Source organism: Bubalus kerabau, chromosome 3 (genome assembly GCF_029407905.1).
Source record: "Bubalus kerabau isolate K-KA32 ecotype Philippines breed swamp buffalo chromosome 3, PCC_UOA_SB_1v2, whole genome shotgun sequence".
Classification (NCBI taxonomy): domain Eukaryota; kingdom Metazoa; phylum Chordata; class Mammalia; order Artiodactyla; family Bovidae; genus Bubalus; species Bubalus kerabau.
This window is the reverse complement of record NC_073626.1, coordinates 78,227,813-78,245,127: the sequence shown is the minus strand read 5'-3', so window position 1 is coordinate 78,245,127 and position 17,315 is coordinate 78,227,813. Positions and strand designations below refer to the sequence as shown.

Below are 17,315 nucleotides of genomic sequence, written 5' to 3'. Positions count from 1 at the left end.
ACATATTAGGATAACTTAATTACATTAAGAGAAATTATTAAAAGGAATAAGTTATTTTATAACCTTTTTTAAAGGTCACAACTCTCAAAACTCAAGTGCTTGATAAGAAATATACTTATGCTACCTAAGTAAGTTTTATGCAATAGCAGAATAAAACTGAATTCCCTTTGTATGACTGGAAAAAACCAGAATCTCAAGTGAAACTATATCAAATAAAACCAGACTCAAAATCTTTCAAACTTATGAAAATTTAATGAACCATAAAAATTTCTTTTTCTATCACAAAAAGGACATTTATAAACCAAAATTACAATGTGTAATTTACATTCAGAAAAAAATAGCACTATAATAGAAACTTTTAACTAAAATCCTATTTAGTAAACTTCTTAGCAACCTTTAAATAAGATCTTACAGTACCTTTGAAACAATTAAGCTGATGGCTTAAATTACTCATATTAATTTCTCCAAATACAGAAGTGTCATTTTCCATGAATATTTGTTTAAACATTTCCCACTTTTCCCAAAGTGGTCAGTCGACAGTTTTGTACATGGTTTTATTATGACCATTATTATGTGCTATGGTTTATTAACTACCCCCAGACACTTTTAATTATTTTAGCCATGTCACAGGTTGCAAACTTTCAAACCTACTCTGGCATCTCTTGATGTATGCCACTTCCTTTCTGTTACTGTTTCCACTGCTGCTGCTGCTGCTGCTAAGTCGCTTCAGTCGTGTCCGACTCTGTGCGACCCCATGGACTGCAACCTACCAGGCTTCTCCGTCCATGGGATTCTCCAGGCAAGAGTACTGGAGTGGGGTGCCATTTCCTTCTCCATTGTTTCCACTACCAACTCCCTAAGGCTAAATCAGGAAGCTTAGAGAAATAATTAGTACAACTACTGTTTTAAAGTCAAATTCATAATTACCACTTTACTTTTACCAGGATATGCTTATCAAAAAAAAAAAAAAAAGTTATACAAAAGCTCCAGAACTGGAGAGCTTAATACTGAGGCAATAGCCAAAAGCACTAATGACCTCCTCTTATGCAGTTTTATCAGGCTCTGTATGACATGAAAGGGGGCACCAATAATCTCAAAAACACCCAATGTATCCAACTGAAACTACATAGTAAGTTTCTCCCCAGAGAGAATCCCGTCTTTCCAGTGGCAAACAAAGGTCTTTAGCTCTCTAAGCAGTGCTGTTTCAGTGGCCACAGTTCTGGCTTGGATGAAAGCGATAAGAGAGTCACATCTTATTGGCAACAGGATCATGATCGAGTGTTTTATATCAGGTTGGCATCGCTAAGGGAAATAGGAATCCATTTGTTTTCTGACATAGAGAAAACAAAAGACCACTTTTTCACTTCCTGCAGAGCATGGGCTTATAAAAGAGATGGTTTATAATTCCTTTGAAATGGGAAACGGGGTCAGATATAAAAGTAGCCTATCATGTTCTCTTTGCTTAAAGGAGAGGAGCACAATGATTCGTCAGGAGGGCAGGTAAATGGTGACAACTCCTATAACATTAGTCAATTTAGCTGTATCAGTCACTTATGATGATTGGACTAAATGAAATACACTGAAGCATATATATTAGGTCAATATGTCTTAACAGAGGTTTTAATTTCCCCAGCAGCCCACACTGTGTCTCCCCATCTTATCCACCCTCATCCCTCCCCTGGTCCTTATGGGAGCTTCCTACTGGTCTTGTTCACCTTTCTGCAGTACAAAATTACCTCTGACCGGGGCTGGCACTCTTCTCCAAGACTGCCACCATGCCTGTTCCATGAATGAGCCTGGAAGGAGCTGCTGTACCAACGGTGTGGCCAGAGAACTCCTCCTGTAGGTATACAAGCCATCAGCCCTGTGACACAGCCCACCTACCATCAGCCCAACGACATCCTGATTCCAAGGATTCCAGCCCAGCAGGAACCACTGCTTCCAGCTTATAGGCTTGAGAGCAAACATTTTTATTGTCAGAGGGGAAAAAAGAGAGTCCTCAACAGCTGAGTTTCACCTGCACAGTTCTTAAAGTGAAGTCAGAGAGGCTTTTAAAAGGACTCCCACCATGAACAATGAATATCCTTGTGTATAACTGAACAAAAACAATGGCAAGACTTGTGGAAGAGTTTCTCAGAGAAAGAAAACTTGAGGGGAAAGAAGAGGAACAACTAAGAGACTGAAAAAGAAAACAAAGGAAAACAAACAACAACAATAAAAAGATCAACAACAGGAGCTTGTAGAAGTCCCAGCCAACACAGCATGTCAAGCCAGACTTCTAAGTCCTACTTCAGGTGGCTTGTTAATTTCTGGGGTGACCTTGTCTGTTTTACTGAGGGAGAAGTATTTCTATTAACCCCTTTACCTACCTCCAAAAGGGACTACTGTACAATCAGTCCACACAGTAGTCCTGCTGCCAAATATACGTAAAGGTCCATTTTTCAGGAAAAATGAGTTTACGTTTAAAGAGCATCTATTACTATAGAAGGTAGATGCTTCAACGATCTATCACCAAATGGCATAAAAACAAGTGTTACCATGTCATTTTTTTACCTCAAACTCTAAGCTACTCTAGCAGTCTTGAGTATTAATGTGACCCTCTCTGTAATATCTGAGTCTCAAAAATGCTTACTGATTTAATTTGAACACCCAAGTGAAGCTCTCATTCTTACCAAGTTAAACTAGGTATTTATTACCATTAGGGTTTCATATTATACCATGTCTATAGCTTTGTTCCCACTGACAGAGGATATGACCTTTTTCATATCTAGACCTCCATCTCCTAAACCTTTTAACCATAGCAGCAGTCATGCCTAAAACACTCCAATCTGATTATTATGCCCTTTATGGAAAAAGAGTATTTTAGAGGCACAAATGGAACACGTATTTATTTGCTATACATATTGGTGGTCAAACAGCATAAAATTAAAAGGAAACCCTACTTCTTGAGAGTTCTATAGTCAGGGGATGAAGATATACCCCTGGAAAAGTTTCCTTGTAACAGTTCCCATTCCTAGGCAAACACTTTTAGAACACAATATTGATGAGATTTTTAATAGGAAATTTAGAATACATAACATGTTTTATATTCATTTATTAGTTAATAGGTAAGAGTATTGTTGGGTTTTTTAGAATCCTTGTTAAAGCAATAGGTTTCTTTTTTTTTTTTTTTTTAAACTTAGGACAAAGGTATGGCAACTATTGACAACACAGTGTAGAAGCGCTGGTTATCTTGGTTACCTCAATCCAATTCTATCGAGCAAACACCCAGTACACTAGTGGATGGCAGTGAAAGCAAGGCAAGTTTACACTATATCTAGCACACACCAGTCATGCAATGGCCCGTAGAAGGCTCATGCCACCAGGCAGAAACAGATATACAAGCCATTAAGTAATCATCCACAGCATGCATTAGAGGTTTCACTGAAAGAACACCAAAGAAACAACTAATGATGTTATTCATTCTTTTAAAAACTTCAGAACCCTCTCCTGAGCTTGTGCATCCTGAATGGATTATCAACATCTTGATCTAAGTCCTCTCCCCTACAGCAAAGGCATCTTTAAAAAAAAAACTTGCCCAGCATTCAAGTAAATGTTATTCAGTACTGCTATATATATAAATACTTGCAAAGATGTATACAATTTAAGTACACAATTTGATGTGTATAAAAGCCATATCTAAAAAAACAAAAGCATAGATGAGAACAATATATATAGATGTACACATAAATCATCAGAGTCCATGAGATAGAGATAATACTGATGGCATAATAGTTTTTCCCTATTCCATTATATTTTGCATCCAATATTCTCTCCTGGCTTTCTCTCCTGATGTGCACAAGAGAAAAACTATACTTTAAATAAGCTCCAAACTAGAAAACATAAGTCCATCAGGTGAAAAGGACTGAGTCAGAATGGATCTAAATTTTCTTTTTACCTAAACATACATCTGTAAAGAGATAAGCATAATTCTTTTTATTAAGTGAGTACAAACATGAAAACGGACCTTTATCACAGATCCAAAATTCTATTAAAATTAACTCCAGGTTAATTATTTCCTTATGCTGAATTCTGTAGTCGAATACAGCCTGAACTAAGTGGGCCTTAGAAATCTTGTTAAATGGCATTTGTAACAGTTTCAGTGCTTTCTTCTCTCCTTCCTTACGATTATTTTCATTATAGTTAAGAAGGTTTGTCTAAAAATGAATCCTCAACATTAGGGAAGGGAATGGTCCAGGTCCCCAGGATTTAGGTGAACACCATCAAGAGAACCATCCAGTTGGCCAGGGATCACAGGAACAACATCAAAAGGTAGTTCAAATTCATCTTATTCTGTAAGAATTTTCCCAACTCTAATATGGAGCAGTAAAATGAAGGATCTGGAGGAATTACATGTTCTGTTTATACCAGGTGCTATAAAAACTAAAACTGATACATTTTGCTTTTAATTCTATTTGCATTTTCTTGAAGTCTTAACTCATAAATCAGTATGATGGGAAAAACAAAAGATCTATAAAATGCTAAAGCTGGAGTCTAATAACTATAAGCTTTCATTTGCATGAAATGATATGGTGTGTATAAACCATTCAGCTACTTCCTACACATCTTAATCCACTAATCAACAATGGCATGAGTCTCTATTGTTAGTCTGTTGAATAAACTGATTTGACTGACTTATTTTTTTAAAATAGAAATTGGAAAAGGCAATCAAAGAATCATAATACCAAGGTAAAAGGGACAAAGTAAGTTAGAATTTGGCTTTGGGAAATCTAATTTTTAAGCAAGAACACAGGATAGAAGTATGGGCATCCTGTCATTAATACAGATATTTGTATCAAGTGATTTCCCAAGCATCTGTGCACCATATTTAGAAGTAAGGCATACGAACATGTGTGATAACTATTGAAAATAGAAAATGCAGCATTCTTAGAAGTACAAAGTTAATGCTGAATGATGAGATGATAAAGCTTTTATGTTTTAAACTATAAAATCTAGGCTTTTCTGAGGAAAGTCAACATTCTTTAGGAGGCAGAAAAGGCCAGGGCTTGCTCCAAAGAGAGAATGCCAAGATAAACGCAGAAACCTGAAGAGCTCTGCGTAGGTATTTATTTGGGAAAATGTTCTTACACAGAAGACAACTGGGTCAGTGGGCAGAAGAAATCAATTAATGCCATGCTAGAACATATGCCCACAAAGGTGACAGCAAAAGCAAGACTAGCCCTTTCCAATGCCTGTACTTTCTCACCATTCTCACCACAGCAGTGATACTTTTCCCTTTGGGTTTAACAAGAGAATGTTTGTTTTCTAACAAACACTACAGTGAATAAGTATTTAGCACCGTGGCTCAGGGGAAGCCGGATTTTCAGGAGTCTCTCTACCACAAACTGATGCCAATTCACACTGTACACCGCTGAACGGCCTCAAGTTCAGTTTTACAAGATGAAAAAGTTCTGGAGATGTGTTTCATGACAGTGTGAATATACTCAACACTACTGAACTGTACGCTTAGGTTAAGATGCTAAGGTTAGTGTTAGGTACTGTTTACCACAATGAAAAAAAATTCAAATATTAAAAAAAAAAGGGAGGAGTGCTCTAGGTCTTTCAAAACACTACTTTTTAATTGAAAAGCCTACTGCAAGAAAAATTAGCTGATACTTTTACTAAGCACATACTAATTCCTGGAAGTAAGCCTCTTTTAAAAAACTAATATATAGCTATATATAGAAACCCTAGTTTGTACACTTTTGAGACATCCACAGTGTGCTCAATGATGTGCCTACCAAATGATTTAAATGGATTTCTACACCCAATTCAGAAGGCAACTTTAATATTCTAGCCTTCTTTTCTAAAATCAAAAATTTTAAATGGGGCTTCAGAGAATGCTAACTATTCCTGCCTTAACTCCTTCAGTTCCATTCTTGGGCGTTAAAATGACACCGAAGCAATTTTCCAAAGAGGCTCCAGAGAAGCTCTGAATTCTCTACCCTGAAACCCCTTAAAGAACGAGATGATTACTCCATGTTGTTCAGTCTGTTTCATAAAAAATCTATCCCAGGCTGGCCCAGAACAAGGTAATTTTATACCACCAACTTTAGGAATATGAAAGTGTCAGAGAGGCAATGAGTTGAAGCAACAACATTCCTACCTTCCTCAATTTTTTTTTGGCAATAGTTTAATGATTTAAAGAAAATAAAACCATTTTAATTTTATCTACATAAATTCTTTTAGGAAATTAAAACTTCATTTTCTGACTAGCTCTTAAATAAGCAGCAAACTGTATGCAGTTACTAAATTTAGCAATTTAAGATTGGACCAGCCTCACTAACTTCACTTAACTATATAATCTTTTTTTTTTCTTACCAAATGTCACCTCTCCATTTCCACTCTTGTCAAACAATTGGAAAGCCACTATGAACATGGAATCTGGAGCACATAATACAGATTCAAATGCCAAAAACTCTTGATAGGAGATCAACCTGGAATAAAATATAAAATATCATCAGCTGGTAACCTGCCTTTGCAGTATGAACTATAGCTCAGGGTAACCAAATAACTGATGAAGGGAAGTTTCTCTGTAGTGGAATTCCAGATAATAAAGAAAGAAGGAATGATAGAATATTGGTTGGTGGTGGTGTAGTTGCTAAGCCGTGTCCAACTCTTGTGACTCCATGGATTGCAGCCCACCAGGCTCCTCTGTCCATAGACTTTTTCAGGTAAGCATACTGGAGTGGGTTGCCATTTCCCTCCCCAGGGAATCTTGCTGAGTCAGGGACTGAACCTGCGTCTCCTGCACTGGCAGCTGGATTCTTTACCACTGAACCACCAGGGAAGCCCATGATAGAATATTACCTTTTGGTAAACTCTTAACACATTAATGGATCTAAATAATAATCAACAGTCCCTAAATATCACAGAAAGAAAGAGACTGGATGAAAAATAATTGAAACTGAATCTGACCAAGTCTCTAATAGATCAGAGTTTCTAAACCTCTGCACTCAACAGTGACATTTGAAGCTGAATAACTCTGCTGTGGGGGCCTCCTATGCATTGTATCATGTTGAGCAACATCACTGACCTCTACCCACTAGACGCCAACAATACCTAGCACATTGAGAACCAATGTTTTAGATGTAATCAACAATTTGCAGAAAAAATATAAAGGACAAAGAAAAATGTTAAATTAAACATTACGACAGAAACACAATCAGCAAAAATGTAGATTGTGGGAAATTAGAAGTAAACATTTTGGAGTTGGAAAAAAAAAATTTTAAAGAAGATATGGAAGAGAACCTAATTAAAGACCTAAAAGATACAGCAATTAATTACAAAGATACAGATCTTATTTGGATTCTGATTAAAACAAAGTAAAAAAAATTTTTTTTTAGTTTATAAGAAAATCAGGAAATGAAAATACTGATATAACACAAATGCTTGATAATACTGAGACATCAACATCTTTGAGATTTGTTTTTGGTAATTTTTCTTATCTCGTAGAAATATACATTGAGATATTTACAGATGAAATAAGTCACCTGGAATTTGCTTCAAAATAATCTAGGGGATAGAGGAATAGGTGGAGATATAAGTAAAACAAACTTAGTAATTATCTTCACAATTATTAAAAGTAGGTGTATTTAAAAAAAAGGTGTAGTCACTATTAAAGTGAACTCTAACATGAACTGGGGTGATTACATGCATCAGCGCAGTTCATCCTTGGTTAAAAAAAAGTCTTAGAATACTCTAGGTGGATAATTTTGACAAAGTTTTGTTTCACTTTTACATACATATATTATATATGTATGTACACTTGTGCATAGTGTTGTGAAATCTACTTTTTAGATCAGAAGAGTTTGTAGACCACTGTAGTTTAACTATGCTGGCAAATAAAAGCACAAATTAACCTAAAAAAAAAGTGGGTGATGAGTATATTGAATTTATTACACTACTTTTTGTTTTATATATTTGAAATGTCACTAATAAAAACTTTAAAGGAAAGTTCAAAACAAAAAGGAAAACCAAAGCTTATTCATCCTATAATACTAACGGCTGTGAAACTAGCCAGTGGCCAAAACTACACTGAACTAGCCTTCAGTGATTTTTTTTCTAATTTATTTTTTTACTGAAGGATCACTGCTTTACAGAATTTTGCTGTTTTCATTCAAACCTCAACATGAATCAGCCATAGGTATACATATATCCCCTCCCTGTTGAACCTCCCTCCCATCTCCTGCCCCATCCCATCCCTCTAGACTGATACAGAGCCCCTGTTTGAGTTTCCTGAGCCATACAGCAAATTCCCATTGGCTATCTATCTTACATATGGTAATGTAAGTTTCCATGAAACTCTTTCCATACATCTCACCCTGTCCTCCCCTCTCCCATGTCCTTAAGTCTATTCTCTATGTCTGTTTCTCCATTGCTGCCCTGTAAATATATTCTTCAGTACCATTTTTCTAGATTGTGTATATATGTGTTAGAATACGATATTTACCTTTCTCTTTCTCACTCATTTCACTCTGTATAATAGGTTCTAGGTTCATCCACCTCATCAGAACTGACTCAAATGCATTCTTTTTTATGGCTCAATAATATTCCATTGTGTATATATACCACAACTTCTTTATCCATTCATCTGTCAATGGACATCTAGGTTGCTTCCATGTTCTAGCTTTGTAAATAGTGCTGCAATAAACAATGGGAAACGTGTCTTTTTCAATTTTGTTTTCCTGAGGGTATAATGCCTAGAAGTGGGAATGCTGGGTCATATGGTGGCTTTATTCCTAGTTTTTTAAAGGAATCTCCATACTGTCTTCCATAGTGGCTGTCTCAATTTACATTTCCACCAACAGTGCAAGAGCATTCTCTTTTCTCCATACCCTCTCCAGCATTTATTGTTTGTAGACTTTTTGATGATGGCCGTTCTGACCAGCCTGAGGTGATACCTCATTGTAGTTTTGATTTGCATTTCTCTAATAATGAGCAATGTTTGAGCATCTTTTCATGTGTTTGTTACCCATCTGTACATCTTCTTTGGAGAAATGTCTGTTTAAGTCTTTCCCCCACTTTTTGACTGGGAAAATGACTATACTACCAAAGGCAATCTAGAGATTCAACTCAATCTCTATCAAACTACCAATGGCATTTTTCACAGAACTAGAACAAAAAATTTCACAATTCATATGGAAACACAAAAGACCCCGAATAGCCACAGCAGTCCTGAGAAAGAAGAATGGAGCTGGAGGAATCAACCTTCCTGACTTCAGATTATACTACAAAGCTACAGTCATCAAGACAGTATGGTACTGGCACAAAAACAGAAATATAGACCAATGGAACAAGATAGAAAATGGGTACCTTATTTTTGACAAAGGAGGCAAGAATATACAATGGGGCAAAGACAGCCTCTTTAATAAATGGTGCTGGGAAAATTGGACAATTACATGTAAAAGAATGAAATTAGAACACTTCCTAACACCATACACAAAGATAAACTCAAAATGGATTAAATACCTAAATGTAAGACCAGAAACTATAAAATTCTTAGAGGAAAATATAGGCAGAACACTCAACATAAATCCAAGCAAGAGCCTCTATGACCCACCTCCTAGAGTAATGGAAATAAAAGTAAACAAGTGGGACCTGATTAAACCTAAAAGCTTTTGCACAGCAAAGGAAACTATAAGCAAGGTGAAAAAGCAATCCTCAGCATGGGAGAAAATAATAGCAATGAAACAACTAACAAAGGATTGATTTCCAAAATATATAAGCAGTTCATACAACTGAATGCCAAGAAAAACAAACAACCAAATCAAAAAGTGGGAAAGAGCCTTCAATGATTTTACAGAGCATTTGGGCTTCCCTTATGGCTCAGCAGTAAAAAAAAAAAAAAGAAAAAAAAAAAAATCCGCCTGCTAATGCAGGTTCAATTCCTCTGTCGAGAAGACCCCTGGAGAAGGAAATGGCAAGCCACTGCAGTAATTTTGCCTGGGAAATCCCATGGACAGAGGAGCCTGGTGGGCTACAGTCCTTGGGACTGCAAAAAGTCAACTCAGCACACACACCCACACGCACAATCTTTACATGGCTCATTTCAAATATCATTTCCTCAAGAGAATCATCTTAAAGTCCCCAGATGACTTCACATCCTTACAGCATTTGTTCTGTGCCCCTCACAAAATTCCTCTTAAAGTAATTATGTAACTCATTATTTCAAATTTAATTCCCTGTCAGAAAGTAGGCTTGTCAGAGCACAGGCTTGATTCAGGGCAGGAACTCAAATATTCTTGAAGAAACTCAATTTAGGATATATGACTTTTTAGAGACATGTTTTCCAACACATTTTTAAGAAAATGACTATATTTCACATTTCATTTTATGCCCTCACTCATCTAAGTCACATTACACATTCAAAGTTACATTTTTATTACTTAAAACATTTTGAAGTATGTTTAAATTACACAAATTACATTATATCCAAAAGCAATGCTGCTGCTATTTAGTTGCTAAGTTATGTCCAACTCTTTTGCGACCACGTGGACTGTAGCCTGCCAGGCTCCCCTGTCCATGGGATACTCTAGGCAAGAATACAGGAGTGGGTTGCCACTTTCTCCTCCAGGGGATCTTCCCAACACAGGGATCGAATCTGAGTCTCCTGCTTGACAGGCAGATTTCTTACCACTGAACCACCTGGGAAGCCCAATATACTCTATGACTTTGCCCTTTATTGAGGGAAAAGAATGGCTCTGTGGCGGTAGTATTCAGGGCACTGGAGACTATGCCCTCACTGTGCTCATGCTCAAGAATCCTGGGAGGAACAAGCCAATTAAAAACTGTTTATCAAGCTACATGTCATATAACACATCATATGCATTACTAAAAAATATAGTAAAACTCTATAAAGTATTATTATCAGTACACAAATTTTCAGGTAGTAAAAACAGTGGTATCATCATGACTATATCCACACACTCCTACAAAGCAATGAGCAATTTGTGGTTCTAAGTTCTGAACAAAACTCAAGATCAATGAGAATGTATAACACAAATACAATAGTGATCTAGGGAACCAGTTAGAGTAGGTTGTCACTTTCTATATTATGAAATTTAGAAACATTTGAAATTTTTATATTTATAATGAAGAATTAGCACTATTTCTTCTGCTCATAACATTAACTTTTAAAATAAAAATGAAAAGTCGCTAGGCTGATTATAGGGGGAAGAACAACGCATAGCATCTTGATTTTTCCAAAACACGCCAAGTCTCAGCAAATAGACCTAAAAATACAATTACCCTGAAATACAGAATATTAGATTTTAAACATATTTCATGTTCAGTAGTAAAACTTTCTGTATTTATGAGAAGAGGTCAAAGGGTTTTTCCTTAACTAGCAAAGGTCATAAATGGTCGGCTGGCAAACCAATCATTTGCTTTTTAGGAGTCACGGTGGTATCACTTACACGTGGAATCTAAAGTACGTCACAAATGAACATATCAACAAAACAGAAAGACTCATAGACACAGAGAACAGACTTGTGGTTGCCAAAGGGGAGGTGGGGCGGGAAAGGGATGAACTGGGAGTCTGGGGTTGGTAGAGGCAAACTATTACATTTAGAATGGACAAATGACAAGGACCTCATGTATAGCACAGGAACTATATTCTGTGATAAACCATAAAGGAAAAGAAAACTGAAAAAAAGAATGCATACAGGTATATACGTGAGTCATTCTGCTGTATGGCAGAGATTGGCACAACACTGGAAACCAACTACATTTCAATTTTATAAAAAAAAGTTCTATATTAACCTAAATGGAAAAAGAATTTGAAAAAGAATAGATGCATATATATGCATAAGTGAATCACGTTGCTATACACTTGAAACTGACACAACATTGTTGATCAATTATATACTCCAATGTAAAATACAAGTTAAAAAATAAAATAGTTAAATTAATACAACAAAAAAGCACAGGGAGAAAAAATATACACACATTCTATGAACTTTATTAAATATCTACATTATTATCTACTAGTATATTCAGAAAGGCAAATCATATATTTATGCAATTTAGAGTTGGAAGGACCCTTAGAAAATGCAAAGAACTGATTTGTACAAAGACATTCAGCAACTCAGTGAGCCACGGTGAAGACTCAACTCCTACCTTCAATCAATCCAGTATACACCATCCTGTCCCCCAACCCCAAATTTAAAGTTATAGCTGAAAAATACAAAGGGTATCCGCTATCTCTAGCAAGTAGAATATTATTATAAGAAGGCATTTGGAGGATACTGAGCCAAACCTTAATACTCAGTTACCTTTGTTATACAGGGTGATTTATTTGAAGAAAGTCAATAAAGAAACACAAAAGCATCAGCAAACTCAAAATAAATCACTTCGTACTATTCAGCCTTAAAAACGAATGAAATTCTGATACATGCTATAACACGAATGAATCACTTCACCATGCAAAGTGAAATAAGCCAAATGCAAGAGGAAAAATATTATATTATTTCACTGATATGAAGTACTTAGAACAAATTCATAAAGACAGAAAATAGAATAGTGGTTACCTGGAACTGGGTACTGGGAGAGAATGGGGACTTGTTTAATGACTGTGGAGTTTCAGTATGGGAAAATGAAAAAGTTCTGGAGCTGAATACTGGTGAAGAAATGAATGTGAATGTGCTTCTGTCCAGTTCAGTCACTCAGTCATGTCTGACTTTTGTGACTACATGGACTGCAGCATGCCAGGCTTCCCTGTCCATCCCCAACTTCCGGAGCTTACTCAAATTTATGTCCATTGAGATGGTGATGGACCAGCTCATCCTCTGTCGTCCCCTTTTCCTCCCACCTTCAACCTTTCCCAGCATCAGGGTCTTTTCAAATGAGTCAGCTCTTCACATCAGGTGGCCAAAGTACTGGAGTTTCTGCTTCAACATCAGTCCCTCCAATGAATATTCAGGACTCATTTCCTTTAGGATGGACTGGTTGGCTCTCCTTGCAATCCAAGGGACTCTATCAGTCTTCAACACCACAGTTCAAAAGCATCAATTCTTTGGCGCTCAGCTTTCTTTGTAGTCCAACTCTCACATCCATACATGACTACTGGAAAAACCATAGCTTTACTAGATGGACGTTTGTTGGCAAAGTAACGTTTCTGCTTTTTAATATGTTGTCTAGGTTGGTCATAGCTTTTCTTCCAAGGAGCAAGTGTCTTTTAATTTCATGGCTGCAATCACCATTTGCAGTGATTTTGGAACTGCAAAAAAAAACACAGTCTCTCACTGTTTCCATTGTTTCCCCATCTATTTGCCATGAAGTGATGGGATCAGATGCCATGATCTTAGTTTTCTGAATGTTGAGCTTTAAGCCAACTTTTTCAGTCTCCTCTTTCACTTTCATCAAGAAGCTCTTTAGTTCTTCTTTAGTTTCTGCCATAAGGGTGGTGTCATCTGCATATCTGAGGTTATGGATATTTCGCTCAGAAATCTTGATTCCTGCTTGTGCTTCATCCAGACTGGTATTTCTCATGATGTACTCTACCTATAAGTTAAATAAGCAGGATGACAATATACAGCCTTGACGTACTCCTTTCCCGATTTGGAACCAATCTGTTGTCCCATGTCCAGTTCTAACTGTTGCTTCCTGACCTGCATACAGACTTCTCAAGAGGCAGGTCAGGTGGTCTGGTATTTCCATCCCTTGAAGAATTTTCCAAGATGTTCATGATCCACACAGTCAAAGGCTTTGGCATAGTCAATAAGCAGAAGTAGATGTTTTTCTGGAACTCTCTTGCTTTTTCTATGATCCAACAGATGTTCGCAATTTGATCTCTGGTTCCTCTGCCTTTTGTAAACCCAGCTTGAACATTTGGAAGTTCATGGTTCATGTACGGTTGAAGCCTGGCTTGGAGAATTTTGAGGCGTGTGAGATAAGTGCAATTGTGCAGTAGTTTGAACATTCTTTGGCATTGCCTCTTTTTGGGACTGGAATGAAAACTGACCTTTTCCAGTACTGTGGCCACTGATGAGTTTTCCAAATTTGCTGGCATATTGAGGGCAGCACTTTCACAGCATCATCTTTTAGGAGTTGAAATATCTCAACTGGAATTTCATCACCTCCACTAGCTTTGTTCATAGTGGTGCTTCCTAAGGCCCACTTGACTTCACATTCCAGGATGTCTGGCTCTAGATGAGTGATCACATCATCGTGATTATCTGGGTCGTGAAGATCTTTTTTGTACAGTTCTTCTGTGTATTCTTGCCACCTCTTCTTAATATCTTCTGCTTCTGTTAGGTCCATACCATTTCTGTCCTTTATCGAGCCCATCTTTGCATGAAATGGTCCCTTGGTATCTCTAATTTTCTTGAAGAGATCTCTAGACTTTCCCATTCAACTGTTTTCCTCTATTTCTTTGCATTGATCACTGAGGAAGGCCTCCTTATCTCTCCTTGCTATTCTTTGGAACTCTGCATTCAAATGGGTATATCTTTCCTTTTCTCTTTTGCCTTTTTTCTTTTCTCAGCTATTTGTAAGGGCTCCTCAGACAACCATTTTGCCTTTTTGCATTTCTTTTTCTTGGGGATGGTCTTGATACTGCCTCCTATACAATGTCATGAACCTACATCAGTAGTTCTTCAGGCACTCTATCAGATCTAATCCCTTGAATCTATTTCTCATTTCTACTGTATAATCATAAGGGATTTGATTTAGGTCATACCTGAATGGTCTAGTGGTTTTCCCTACTTTCTTCAATTTCAGTCTGAATTTGGCAATAAGGAGTTCATGATCTGAGCCACAGTCAGCTCCTGGTCTTGTTTTTGCTGACTGTATAGAGCTTCTCCATCTTTGGCTGCAAAGAATGTATCAGTCTGATTTCGGTATTAACCATCTGGTGATGTCCATGTGTACAGTCTTCTCTTGTGTTGTTGGAAGAGTGTGTTTGCTATGACCAGTGCGTTCTCTTGGCAAAACTCTATTAGCCTTTGCCCTGCTTTGTTCTGTACTCCAAGACCAAATCTGCCTGTTACTCCAGGTATCTCTTGACTTCCTACTTTTGCATTCCAGTCCCCTATAATGAAAAGGACATCTTTTTTGGGTGTTAGTTCTAGAAGGTCTTGTAGGCCTTCATAGAACTGGTCAACTTCAGCTTCTTCAGCATTACTGGTTGGGGCATAGACTTGGATTACTGTGATATTGAATGGTTTGCCTTAGAAACGAACAGATATAATTCTGTTGTTTTTGAGATTGCATCCAAGTACTTCATTTTGGACTCTTTTGTTGACTATGAGGGCTACTCCATTTCTTCTAAGGGATTGTTGCCCACAGTAGTAGATATAATAGTCATCTGAGTTAAATTCACCCATTCCAGTCCATTTTAGTTCACTGATTCCTAAAATGTCGATGTTCACTCTTGCCATCTCGTGTTTGACACTTCCAATTTACCTTGATTCATGGACCTAACATTCCAGGTTCCTATGCAATATTGCTCTTTACAGCATCGGACTTTACTTCCATCACCAGTCACGTCCACAACTGTGTGTTGTTTTTGCTTTGACTCCATCTCTTCATTCTTTCTGGAGTTATTTCTCCACTGATCTCCAGTAGCATACTGGGCACCTACCGACCTGGGGAGTTCATCTTTCAGTGTCCTATCTTTTTGCCTTTTCATACTGTTCATGGGGTTCTCAAGGTAAGAATACTGAAGTGGTTTGCCATTCCCTTTTCCAGTGGACCATATTTTGTCAGAACTCTCCACCATGACCTTGGGGGGCCCTACACTGCACAGCTCATGGTTTCATTGAATTAGACAAGGCTGTAGTCCACGTGACCAACCTAGACAGCATATTAAAAAGCAGAGACACTACTTTGCCAGCAAAGCTCCATCTAGTAAAAGCTATGGTTTTTCCAGTAGTCATGTACGGATGTGAGAGTTGGACTATAAAGAAAGCAGAGCGCTGAAGAATTGATGCTTTTGAACTGTGGTGTTGGAGAAGACTCTTGAGAGTCCCTTGGACAGCAAGGAGATCCAACCAGTCAATCCTAAAGGAAATCAGTCTTGAATATTCATTGGAAGGACTGATGCTGAAGCTCCAATACTTCGGCCACATGATGAGAAGAACTGACTCATTGGAAAAGACCTTGATTCTGGGGAAGATTGAAGGCAGGAGGAGAAGGAGACGACAGAGGATGAGATGATCCATCACCAACTCGATGGACATGAGTTTGAGTAAGCTCCCTCAATGGACAGGGAGGCCTGGCGTGCTGCACTCCATGGGGTCGCAAAGTCAGACCCAACTGAGCGACTGAATTGTAACTGAATCTGTAATGAAGATAATGGCTATCTCCTTCAAAAGGGCCCATGCATGCACAGTCACACTCAGTGCCCCCAACCCTGCACCAGGCCACCATCAACCCACGGAGACTCCTGGACACACATGGCAAGTCTGAGTCAGTCTCTTGTGGGGTCACTGCTCCTTTCTCCTGGGTCCTGGTATGCACAAGTTTTTGTTTGTGCCCTCCAAGAGTCTATTTCCCCAGTCTTGTGTAAGTTCTAGCGGCTCTATGGTGGGGTTAATGGTGACCTCCTCCAAGAGGGCTTATGCCATACCCAGGACTGCTGCACAGACCGCCTGCAGCAGGCCACTGCTGATCTGTCCCTCCACAGGAGACACTCAAACACTCAAAGACAGGTCTGGCTCACTCTCTGTGGAGTCTCTGGTGTGCACAGGTTTTGTTTGAGCCCTCCGAGCGTCTCTGGCAGGTGTGGGGTTTGATTCTAAAAATGATTTCGCCCCTCACTGACTTGCTGGGGCTTCTCCTTTGCCCTTGGATGTGGGGTACATTTTTTTGGTGGGCTCCCACATTCTCCTGTCAACAGTTGTTCAGCAGCGAGTTTTAATTTTGGAGTTCTCACAGGTTGCACACTTCAAATGCATATACATGTATCCATTCTTTCTGTTTTGTAAGTTCATTGGTATCATTTCTTTTTAGATTCCACATATAAATGATGTCATACAATATTTCTCCTCCTCTGTCTGACTTATTTGACGCAGCATGACAATTTCTAGGTTCCGCCATGATGCTGCAATAGCATTCATTCTCTTTAATAGCTGAGTAATATTCTACTGCATTTTCTTTATCCATTCCTCTGTTGATGGAAATTTTGGAAAACTCAGCAGTGGCCACAGGACTGGAAAGGGTCAGTTTTCATTCCAATCCCAAAGAAAGGCAATGCCAAAGAATGCTCAAACTATCGCACAATTGCACTCATCTCACACGCTAGTAAAGTAATGCTCACAATTCCCCAAGCCAGG

At 38.0% G+C, this 17,315-nt stretch overlaps 1 protein-coding gene across 3 annotated transcripts in view; it reads right to left on the bottom strand.

The window, feature by feature from the left end:
- SLC25A12 (solute carrier family 25 member 12) overlaps window positions 1-17,315 on the bottom strand; it is a 101,189-nt gene that overhangs the window by 58,327 nt on the left and 25,547 nt on the right. For 2 of the 3 annotated variants that reach the window (XM_055572232.1, XM_055572231.1), the window contains exon 4: window positions 6,361-6,476. In XM_055572232.1, the coding sequence (XP_055428207.1) occupies window positions 6,361-6,476 (116 nt within the window). Of the gene's footprint in view, window positions 1-1,736; window positions 1,841-6,360; window positions 6,477-17,315 lie in introns of those variants that run through there. The other variant, XM_055572233.1, reaches the window with a different exon arrangement.